The 12,280-nt window shown below is 36.7% G+C and overlaps 1 protein-coding gene across 3 annotated transcripts in view; it reads right to left on the bottom strand.

The window, feature by feature from the left end:
* The window catches only part of KIDINS220 (kinase D interacting substrate 220), a 74,834-nt gene that overhangs the window by 40,678 nt on the left and 21,876 nt on the right, over positions 1–12,280 (bottom strand). For all 3 annotated transcript variants that reach the window (XM_056486870.1, XM_056486869.1, XM_056486872.1), the window contains 8 exons: positions 11,673–11,771; positions 10,533–10,710; positions 9,859–10,023; positions 8,353–8,532; positions 7,847–8,012; positions 6,815–6,966; positions 4,161–4,450; positions 192–332 (listed from right to left, as the gene is read on the bottom strand). In XM_056486870.1, coding sequence (XP_056342845.1) covers positions 192–332; positions 4,161–4,450; positions 6,815–6,966; positions 7,847–8,012; positions 8,353–8,532; positions 9,859–10,023; positions 10,533–10,710; positions 11,673–11,771 — 1,371 coding nt within the window. The remainder of the gene's footprint in view (positions 1–191; positions 333–4,160; positions 4,451–6,814; positions 6,967–7,846; positions 8,013–8,352; positions 8,533–9,858; positions 10,024–10,532; positions 10,711–11,672; positions 11,772–12,280) is intronic.

The following is a 12,280-nucleotide window of genomic DNA, read 5'->3' as shown; positions in this document are numbered from 1 at the left end:
AATTTAATTTTCAACGTTTAAAATCCATCACCCTTAACATTATAGTTATGCCAATGTACACAAATATTAATTATCACAACACAGCCTTGTTTTTACAGAAAATACACAATAACTGTAAGTATCTGAGCTCATCTGTGGAAGAGATCATTCATATAATCCAGAGGTTATCTTTATAAAATGATCCAACTCACAGTATCAAGCATCTGTAAAACCTTGTCCTGTTCACAGGCATCTAACCCATCAATAATTACAACAAGCCTTGTCTGATTCTGAGTGAAGCTGTCAATGGTTTTTGCCATTTTGGCCATCAGTTCCACTTCACACTTCAAAACCTACAAAAACAAAACACAAGGAAGAAAAAGACACTTTTATAATACTTAAAACTGATAAAAATACATATATTTCCTTTTGCAGATTACTATTTATCCCAAAAAATACTTCAGTAAGATTACAAGAATAAACTTACAAATACTCAAAGTGGAAAGTCCTAAAATGTCACTTCCAACATATTTATTTCCCATCTGAACCAATATGTACAGCAGAAACATATATTCTGCTTTGATATAACAAACTATCCTTATTTAAAATCCATTACAATATTATTTAAGATGATAATATTTATGCACAGTAAAACATTATTTAAGAAGTAAATAAAATAGCATTTGTAGCTTCAGCTAGTCCTCAAAAATCGCTCCACATAAAATGTACTGCAAAATTTTCTATCTGCCTTCCAGCCAAGCACATCATGCTATTACTCTAATGCTCAGTCATTGATATTCAAGATAAGCAGCCTAAAGATTTGTTAAGCTTTTCAACATTGTTACACATGTAACAACCACACACAACATAGAAACAAAGGTGGAACTTGCCTGCCCTAACTTCAGCAGCTAACAGCCGACACTAAAATCTGATCTCTTCACCAGTAGATTCATTAGGATGCACACAATAAGACGACTTAAAACAGATTAATAACTCTCTTGAAATACTGACTTCTCTCCTTTGATGGCAAAGGGTGAACCTAACTCCTAAAAGGCTGAAGTTATGTCAGATAAATAGCACTCCAGTTTCTCCTTGTCCTCCCCATTTTCCCTCCCACTGGAGCTGTCAAGAAACACAGCACCAAGACACAGTCAGGTCTTCTGTGCTGCAAAAACATGGCACCAGGCATGCTGGCATAAGAAGGGATTCACCTTCCTCAAAGGGCAAAGAGCCTTTGACCAGAAGCCAGCACAATTAATTGACACAGCTTTAAAAAAGACATGACAGGGGAGGGGGATATTATCAGGGCTTGCCTACAACAAACTGTGGGATGACACACCAAGGTTAGAGGGATGCAGTGCTAGTGAGGGCCCTCATCTGAGATCTGCTGGCCACACTGGAGCATTCTTGGTACTCTTAAGGAGATGAAGCAGAGTCTCCCCAGGTAACAGAAGCCAACAGGGAAACATCACTGATATACTTCAAAGAAATTAAAGGGTCTTCCTCTAAGAAAGTGACACAGCTGACTGCCCAGCTGAGGTGCCTCTACCTCAGTGCACATAGAGTGGGCAACTTACAGGAGGAGCCGGAGGCCACTGTGCTGTTAGAAAGCTATGAGCTAGCTGCCATTCCAGAAACTTGGTGGATAAATCCTATGACCAGAGTGCAACTATTGATGGCTGCAGGCTATTCAATGCGACAGGAGAAGAAGGAGGGGAGGAAAGGCTGTCCTCTACATCAAGAGGTGCAGAGATCACAAGGAGATGCCTCCAAGAAGCAGCCACAAACTGGTGGAGTGAATAAAAATTTTCAAGGACCAGACCAATAAATGACACTTTGAGGTTTGTGTCTGTAAAAGGCCTGATCAAGGGGAGCCTACTAACAAAGGCTTTGTGTCCCAGCTAAAGGAGGCATCATGTTCATGGGCTTGCATGCTCCTGGGGAACTTAGATGACCTCCATCATCAGAAATGTAGCCTCATGAGCTGTCAGCAATCCAGGAGATTGCTGGAATGCATGGAGGATAACTTCTTCAGCTATATAGTAGACAAGCCCTACCAGAAGGGGAGCAACACTGGACCTGATGGTCACTAAAGTAAGTGAGCTATCTGAGGATGTCAAGCTTGCAGGCAGCCTGGGCTGCAGTGATCACACACTGGTGGAGTTTGCAGTCTGAGGGATACGGGTCAGATAAGGAGTAAAGTTAGCACACTGCATTTTAGGAAAGCTTTTAGCTCATCAAAGAGATAGTCAACAGACCCCCTGGAAAACTGCCCACAGGGACAACACAGCTGGTAGATCTTTTAAGGATGCACAAAAGCCTGTAATCCCCAAGTACAGAAAAATTGGCAAGGAAGACTAAAAGCTGGCTGTGCTGAGCAGAGATCTGCTGGTCAAACCAAAGACCAAGAAGTAAATGCATAGGCAGTGGATGCAAGCACAGATATGCTAGGAAAAGTATAGGGACACAGTCTGGTTGTGAGGGGATGTGGTGAGGAAAGCCAAGGCACAGCTGGAGCTGAACTTGTCAAGAGATAAAAAAAAAATAACAAAGGGTCAATGGCTCAGTGTCCTAATGGACATCAGTGACAAGTGCTGTCCCTCAGAGGTCTAGACTGCAACCAGTGTTATTTAATACCTGTATTAATGACATGAATGAAGGGATCGAGTGCATCCTCAGCAAATTTGCAGACGACACCAAGTGGTGCAGTTGACACACCTGAGGGACAGGATGCCATCCACAGAGACCTGGACAAGCTCAAGGAGGGGGCTCATGAGGTTCAACAAGGCCAAGTGCAAGGCCCTATACCTGTGTACTGAACCCCTGGTATCAATCCAGGCTGGGCAACAAACAGATGCAGAGGAGCTCTGCCAAGAAGGACTTGAGGGATGCTGTAGATGAGTAGCTGGACATGACCCAGCCATGTGCCCTTGAAGCCCAGAAAGACAAATGCATCCTGAGCTGAATCCAAAGCATCATGGGCAGCAGCTGAGAGGGAATTCTGTCCCTCTGCTCCAATCTGGTGAGACCCCACCTGCCGTGCTGCATCCAGCTCTGCACCCCTCAGCACAGAAATTACACCAATGTATTGGAGCAAGTCCAGAGGAGGCCACAAAGATGATTAGAGGGATGGAGCGCCTCTGCTGTGATGAAAGGCTGAGAGAATTGGGATTATTCAGCCTGAAAAAGATAAGATTCTGGGGTGATGTTTACTGTGGCTTTCCAGTACCTAAAGAGGCCTGTAAGTAACATGAAGACAAATTTTTAGCAGGACCTTTTGCAAGAGGACAAGGGGGAATGGATTTAAAAACCGAAGAACAGCCAATTTAGGTTAGATATAAGAAAGAAGTTTGTTTAAAATGAGGTAGTAAAACACTGGTACAGATTGCCCAGAGAAGTTGTGGATGCTCATCCTTGAAAACATTCAAGGCCAGGTTGCACTGGGCTCTGAGCAGCCTGATCTAATGGAAGATGTCCCTGCTCATTGCAGGGAGATTGGACTGGTTGACCTTTAAAAGGTCCCTTTCAACCCAAACTATTCTATGACTGTATGAAAAATATTTGTACAACACATTCTTATACAATACATTGGCTGTAATCTACAAAATTAGCAACCATGATGCTACGTTTTACTTTCAAATAGGAGCATACAGCATACCTGATGACAGCCTGAGAGCATATTTATGAGTTTATAGATATAGGCCAGCAAAACAATAGTATTTTCTATAATTTTTCATTAAATACGTGGAATGTTTTGGAATATTCTTTCAGTGCTACAACTCCTTTCTTAGCAAAGAGGTCTCACAGACAGAGAAAGTTAGGCTTGTTTGTACACCTTTAGAAGATTTTCAAAGATATTCTTTCTAATTTTATGATCTAAAGTAAGCTTTTACTAAATAATGGTAATTGAGAATTGTTTTCCAAGTATTTTCTTCCTAGTAAAAATAAAATCAGAAAACTGAAACCCTAAATTTAACCATTATGATTAAGCAGATAGATCTCACATACTAAGCACAATTACCAGTGACACAGAAGCGTTCCATTCAGTAAAAACTCAGCAAATCTCATTCTCCTGTTGTGAGACTTGGCCTGATTAAATTAATGGTGCCCCAACTTAATAATGCTCCATGTTTGGGGGTTTGTTTCAATCCTTTTAAGGGCCAATTCATATAAATGCTCACCTTCATGAAGCCCTCACTCTTCAGCTTGTGAAGCTTGGAGGCAGCACTGTGAAGACGTTTTCTCTGAGAATTCAGAACTGAATCCATCACCTGCCACCATGTGCGGCAATTCAAGAAAAAGGCCAAACCAACAATACAGGTCACTGTTATGAGAATAACGTTCACTGTCATGTTGGCTGATTCCACATTGAAAATTGCCAACAGGGCAATCGCAGAAACAACGCAAGACAAGATGAACAGGAAAATCACAAAAGATGGGAGGCAGCAAGTTTTCTTCCATTTCTTTTTACCTAGGAAACAAATATTGCTGTTAGAATTAATGTACGATGTCATGACAGGCAAGTGCAAAATCTATTAACTTGCATACTTCTCATAAAACACTAACTACACAAAAGCTTACTGCAGTGTTACCATCCAGTCACAAACCAGTGGAAAAAAAAAAATCTATTATTTGCCAAAATCCTTAGAAATTACGAAGCAGAGATATTCCTTTAATCTTCAGTTTATTTCCATCATTTCAAGAAATCCACCCTGGATGGAAATGACAATTTTGTATCAGTGCTATCACCCCTTACACTTGTAAAGTGTATTTAGATAAATAAATTGTAGGACAACAGTACAGAGACTACTCAGTTTTCAAGTGGAACCTGTACTTACTTAATCTAATAGTAATGGTACCATTGAAGAACTAAACCAAAATTGCAAGCTGCAACCTGAGGCCATCCTTTCTTGCATGCTAAAACACACATTAACGGGAAAACTGCAGCAAATATGGTTTGGACAGTCAACAAGGAGAGTATAGAGCTCCTGACTTCAAGTGGGCTGATAAGAAAGAAGCAAATACTGCAGTTGGAGCTTAGCAGAGCTAAATCAGTGACCAAAGAAACAGGATTTTCCAAAGCAGCAGTCTCTGCCTTTAGGAATTGTACAAATCCAGTGGTACATCTAGAAAATTGCTATCTTCTGGACACATTTGTTAATAACACAGAACAGAATTTGTTGATAACAAAGAACAGAATACCAATGATCTGAAGCAAAATTATGACAGCTAAAAATCAGTATTTGAACTGCAGGGGGAAAATCAAATTTTTAATATGCTAAGTACAATGAATACACAAGGTTTATATGTGGCCCATATTATTCTCTACACCCAGGTATGAGCTGCAAAGGTTTTTCACACTGCTGACATAAGTGACAATAAGGATTGTGCTGCAGGACAAAGCAACAGAAATGCATAATGACAGAAGTGAGAAACAAAGGGGAACAGCTCAGATATAATTAGATTCAGCTCTAGATGTAAGTAGAAATGTAAACATCATCTTACTAGATAAAGATAAAACTGGATTGAAGACACACTAAAATATCATGAACAATGAAATGACAATTGAAAGAGGGGTGTCCGCAAGTTTACAGACATAACAGAAATTAAGATACAGAAGGCTAAAAATAAACCTCTATGTAATTTCTGTAAACATCTAGAGGTACCAAACCTATGTCCCTGGACCTGTAAACAACTAAAGAAAAGGAGAGAATGTGCAAAATCATCAAATAGATAAAATAAATTTTAAAAATCAATTAGATAATTAGGTAGAGCATAAGAAGGCAACAGAGCAAAGAATTCAAGTGAATATAAGATTAAAATGATAGTGTAATTTTTCCTGAAGGTGTCTAGGGAATGGCAGTGTAGTGCTGGCTTCTTGTGATTATTTGCAGTAATTGTATTTTCCCTATCATGAAAGCTGTTTCACTGAGATTAAGGAGAGGAACTGGAGAACCTAACACAGAAAAAAAGGGTGAAAAAATCCACATATCCCTTTCATAAAGAACACTTAGTGAATTTGAAAAAGAACAATGAGGAGTAAGTTGTGTTCAGCACATAGTGGAACACAGCAAACATAGCATGTCTTTTCCAGCCTCTGCAGGACAGAAGAGTTGAAGCATTTCACATTGTGAGAGTTGACAGATTCCTCAATTTGTGGACAAAAAGAAATGAGAAGTAACTGACACATACTGAAAGTACAAGTAAGTCCTCAATAAATTCAAAGTTTAACTCAAGAGCTCCTTCTTTACAATATCATACTCTACCCTGCGTATTTCTTTTTCTAGAAATCTACATATGAAACAGAATAAAAAAGCTTGTTCCATTTGGATCAAATAGTTACATTTCATCCCATCTTACTAGTACTAATCACAGCAATTTGTAGGATTGGACCAACATGTTCTACACGTTTATTATTTCCAAGAGTAAGTAGTGGTCACTTACCAAAGATCCAAATTAAAATTTAATAAACTTAACAAACCTATCATAGCATGTATTTCCCTTTATCTGACTCAGACACAATTTTAATTGCTATGGAAATATGCTGCATCTTTAAGGATGTAACGTAAATATACACTTCCACTGAAAACTACACATTTCTGAAAACTACAGTTCAAAGGATATTCCTTCATTATATTAATAAAATCAAGATTAGTAAATAAAATGGAGCATTTTTTCTCTTTCAAACAAAGAGTTTCCCCCTCTCCATAAATTTCTGCATGGCTACAACAATTTCTAAAAAGAGCTTATAATGCGAAAAACAGAAGCTCTGGTAACAGTGCACTGAAATGGAATAATTGGAAATGTCATTCAGGTAAAAAAAACAAACAAAAACCTTGTGTATCTTCTGTCTTGAAAACTCGAAATAGCCTTGTTGCTAGGAAACCAAATTCCCTTTCACATGCATCAGAGAGGGTAGCAATCATCTCAGCCAGTGAAGTCTCTCCACCTACACTGGACAGTCTATTGTAGTCTGTAAACAAAAATCTGAAAGAGACAAAAACATGTATTTGGTATACTTCAGACAACTTTAAATATTTTCTGGAAACTAAAACAAATGTCTTGCTGCATCTCTGCAGTTAGAAGTTTTTTCAAGTGGTACAAAACATTGTTTTTAAAAAAAATCTACATGGAATGTAACTACTTCTTAGCCATTTATCAACTTCTTCTTTGCCCCACTTTCTATTCTAAAACTTGATTTCTTAAAAAGATAAAAATTCTCACATCACTAATAGTACCTCAGATGACAGTAAAACATGAAAATATCTTTTAATGCCGAAATGTAATACTGAGAAATATTTTCAAAACTGCATTCTGATCTATTTTTAAATACTTATAGAGGATTTAAAAAATTACAGAAACACAAGATCACATATAAGCACCATGAGGCTAAAATCGAAGTTTTTGAACAACAGAAGTAAATGAAATTTTCAAACACACAGCATAAGCTTTGTTTTCAGGTAAACTAGAATTTTGAACAGTCTGATGCTCTACTTACATGGAGGAAAAACTCACCAAACCTTAACAGAAGTAATCAGCGGAACAAGTATTAAACATACATAATACACAATAAGCTATACCAGGAAATTCTTATTTTATCTGGTATGAATTTTCATTAGTACAATAGCCAAAATCCCTAATTTTAAAAAGCACAAACTTTCACCAACTCTGGCAGATAGTAATCTTTTCAAGAAAAACTATCTTCTTCACACTGAAAAGTTTATGATCTTCTAGGGCTACTGTTTTTCAAACAAGAATCTCAACAACTTTTCATATTAAGCTAAACATGCACATTATTATGCAGTTTGAGAAGTATCAGAGTGAGCCTGACTGATTTATTCAAGAGTAAATAAATTAAATAACTAACCTGACAGGTAAAGCTTTAGTGGTTTGCTCTGGTAGTTCTGGTGGGTTCACAAACATGAGTTTGAGAAGCAACTCTAAATATCCAACATGTCTTGCCAACCTTGTACTTAACACCCAGGCCCAGTTCCATCTCTCCCCTTCTCTCCGGCCACCAAAGTAAATTACAGCTAAAATATAAAAAAGATGTTATGGTTTTAATTTAGTCAACATTGAATCATAAAATTTGAAGAGATAAAGCATAGAGGTCTGTAAAAAAAATTTATGAACTTCTAGCAGTTAGGCTAAAAATGAGAATAGTAAGAGTAACACAATGAAATTAATAAACAAAATCCTTCTTTGTTCTCAAGAATGCCGTCTCACAAATTACACGCGAAACAAAGGGTCCAAAGGGTTCTTACTGTCTACAAAAATATTTAGCATTTTTTCTGAATGGCAAAGCATATCTACAAAGCAATATTTAATTCCAAAAATAGACAAAAATCTTCATGAATTCCACATAAGACTTACTAAAGAAAATGTAGAGAACAGCTAATAGGCTGAGTGACACTGCTATTCCAAGCTTTGCGTCCACTGTGAAAGCAAGCAATAAACCCAAACCTCCACACAGCAAAAGCGTGAGGAATACAATAAGCCAGGAGAACTGAAACAGAGGTTCAATCTGCTGTCCTGCAAAAGTCTTCATTTCATCTAAAACAAAAAGACAAAGACTAGTTAACATATTAAGTCACTCAAAAAAGATCATTTTTGAAAATAACTTTTTCAGCAGACTATATAACTTATCCCAAGTATTGATCGAAAAAAAGACAATGATGCTTGAATTCTTCAAACATTAGTGAAAAACCCTGTTTTCATCCATGCAATGAATGAAAACATTTAAATACACAATACTCCCATTCTTTATGCTTTCTACTTTTGAAAGCATATAAAAAGTCATGCCATTTCCTATCCTCCTTTAAAAGTGTAAAACATATTTTGTGACACTAACAAAAATAAATCCACCATATCTGTCAAAAAACCCCCAAAATCTCAATCAGAAACATGGACTGTGCTCCTCAAATAGTCAGATATAAGAGTACAATCTGAAGGCTGCAGTTTTATTTCTGTTTGTTGATTCTTATATACTAAAACAGGAATTCCTGAAGGAACTTATTTAGATTCTACAGAATAAGAAATAACAGATACACAATCCAGAATAAAGACAGGAATGTGGAACAGGAGGAAAACACTGAGAAAGTGTTTTAGAAATGTAAGAGATCATCAGCAATAAATATCACAGTCAAAGTACATAAACTTTTTGTTTATGACATGGAACAGGAGGTGAAAAAACGAATGCAGAGATCCCATTTTGGCTAATACAAAATCACAGAAAGTAAGAAATACCAAGACTGGTAGAACTATTTTTAATTATATTGAAACATCTCAGAAAAACACCCTTTATAAGAAAATGCTCTAACTAAATATGATTTCCACCAGGAAAATATTGATTCATTTCATATACTGCATTTGCCTTCTTCTGTCATTTCAGAAAGTTCAAAAAACTCGAAGAAATAGGAAAGGGGACGAAAACTAGATGCAAAGAACATACACTACAGAGAATAAAATATTAATAGCCTGATAATGGATCTTAAGCACTAAAAAAAAAAAACCCACAGGATGCACAATAAATAAATACTACTGCAGAGGAGGTCTGACCTGATCAGACACACAAACACGCCCAGCAAGGCATATTCAGGCAGCCAGACTTTCTGCACTACATGAAGGGTAGATTCACTGCTGCAGGAAACTCACAGGAAAATAGACAGAAGCACTTAAGGACTGTCTTGACATTGTATAAATGAACAAAGCAATCTATGGATGAATTGACCACAGTAAAATTTAAATCCTTTCATCATAGAAACAGAGACCAGATAAAACATCACATGGACTAACAACCCCCACAAAAACTAGTAACTCTAATGTGATGCTTTTCATAGATAGATTGGAAGTACTCCAAAGACTAAATCAAGTTTTTACCTTCCAGTTTCTTAAGCAGGAAAGATTTTCCACTTCCCCACTGTGCATACAAGCCTACACAGATGGGTGGCTGCATGGTTGGTTCACTCAGAATATCAGCCAAAGCGCTGCTGTACAGGTCATAGCCCAGCATGTCACCATCAGATTCCGTGGGAGACAAGTGCCCTGCAACACAAACACTGTGCTACACAACTTTGCTCTAAGAAAGCTCTTCAATATGACTATTTTCGTACATAAAGTCATGACACATTCACCCATATTTGTATACATGTACTCTTGCTATATAACAGCTGTTATAATTTGTACGTTCCTGTTCAAAGGAATTTTAAATCATCTACATAAATGATACATAAATATCATATTAAAGCCTACTACAAGACTCAAAATCCCAAAATACAGGAAGTCAAAGAAAGTAATTCCTACAGAAGCAAGATGCAAATAAAAACGAAGTGATCAACAGCAGTCCCAGAGTATCCAAAACCCAAAACCGAAATGAAAGAGATATTTGACGTTTGCCAGGCTTTTAAAGTCATGGGTTTTTTTGCCAAATAATTATTTTTAAGCCTTCCCATTAAATGCAACATTAAAACATTAAAAATCTGTAGCCACTTTCCAATATATAATCAAATACTGGATTGCCAATAGTGATTAAAAAAATAAATAGTTATACTTACTGGCACCAAATATCTGCGTTAAAATACTCTTCTGGTGGCTACAGTCAATATTGTAAGGGGTTTCTCCTGTCTTGTTGGGTCTATAAAGCAATCTACCATCTTTTGGATTTCTTAAGAGTAATTCAGCAAGTTTACGGCTTCTTCCACGAATAGCAATGTGAAGTGGAGTATCTCCTTTCTGCAATTAAGTGAAAAGCTAGTAATATCTAATATGAATTCCTAAGATTATGGACAGACCATATGTTCAACACTGTTTCAGAAGCATTATTTCTTTCAAATAAATCCTAGAGCACTTTCAAAAGCATCAGTGCCTTATAGCAAGCACTTTTCCCCTTGAAAAAGCATTACAAATCTTTCAGAGAAGACATGTGGAAAAGCAGTTCTTAGAATGCTAAACCTCAGACACTGCCTTCTATCTTAAATGCTTACATTAATATCCTAAAGTTCATGAAAACAGTAGTCTCTGTGTAGTAACAAATGTCCATAAGCAAACTCAGAGACTTGTTTGGAACAAGAGACAGTGCTTGTTAGAATTGTTTCAATGTCTGCTCAGACTTTCCTAAAAACTTCCCTGTAAATGCTCTCTTATTGCATCAAATCAACATTATAACTTATTTGCTCTAAATATAGCAAGAGATTTAAAAAGCATCAAATAAACGTTGCTGTATTTAGAAGGTTTGCAGTCAAAGTAGGTAATGCATAGGAAGACAGCAATAGCCAGTTGTATTTGTCCTTGGCATCCCATTTGATTAATGTCTATTAATCAAAAACTAACATCAGTGACAAGTAACAACCATTCTCTATGCTCTTCTTCATGCAGTAATAAGAATTAGTTGCTTTATCCATGAAAGTTTTGTTCCTCGCCTGGATTTTTTTTCCAAGTTATTAAGAGCACCCTAACACAAAACAAACCAAAATCCGACAATGTATTAATGGTGGAAACAAATTTATGATTAATATTCTGATGCATTTAATTATTAAACATATGGGAGACTAAGCATTTAAGTCTTATGGTCTATTTAATTATTAAGCACATGGGAAGCTCTCTTTCTGTATTAGCCTCAACAGCTCTCTCCAAAATCCTGCTGCAAAACTAAAATGATTAAATATACTAAAGTAAACAAATAAATAATTCTTTACCTTGTCTACAGCAGAGACCTTAGCTCCTTTATCCAGAAGAAGCTCTACTATTTCAATATTTCTCATTTTGGTTGCCTTTATTAGTGGTGTTTCTCCATCCTAAAATAGAAAAGTAGGACTAATATAAAGATCTCTGTATACCCAAAACCAAGAAAAAAAAAAAGTGATAGGGTAACAAATTAAAACAAAAAACTTTAAGATAATTAAAATTAAATATGCTACTGTGCAAACAACAACACTTTAGCACTTATGTCCGTGAAAAAGTATCCCAGACCCAGTTTTCTACATTGATTAGAATCAAGAAACAAAATACATTTCTGTCAATAACAGTGACAAACAGGAAAAGACAAAATTAAGATAAAATACAAGATATTTAAAAATATTTCATTCCAACTACTGTGCCAACTACTCTTATTTTTTCCTTACTGCTGCATATGCCTGAACTCATGCCTAGTTATATCAAAAACCTATTTCGTCTGGTTTCCAGTAGCACCCACTCTTTATTCATTATTGCTGGTCATGTCAATGATGCTGAGGTAAAGAATCCACATGTTCCCTGCTATCAAAGATTTAACAGCAAATCGTATTTATCAACAGCGGGAACATTG

This window comes from Oenanthe melanoleuca, chromosome 3, assembly GCF_029582105.1.
Source record: "Oenanthe melanoleuca isolate GR-GAL-2019-014 chromosome 3, OMel1.0, whole genome shotgun sequence".
Classification (NCBI taxonomy): Eukaryota; Metazoa; Chordata; class Aves; order Passeriformes; family Muscicapidae; genus Oenanthe; species Oenanthe melanoleuca.
The sequence above is the reverse complement of the archived record's forward strand: the minus strand, read 5'-3'. Positions and strand labels throughout refer to the sequence as shown.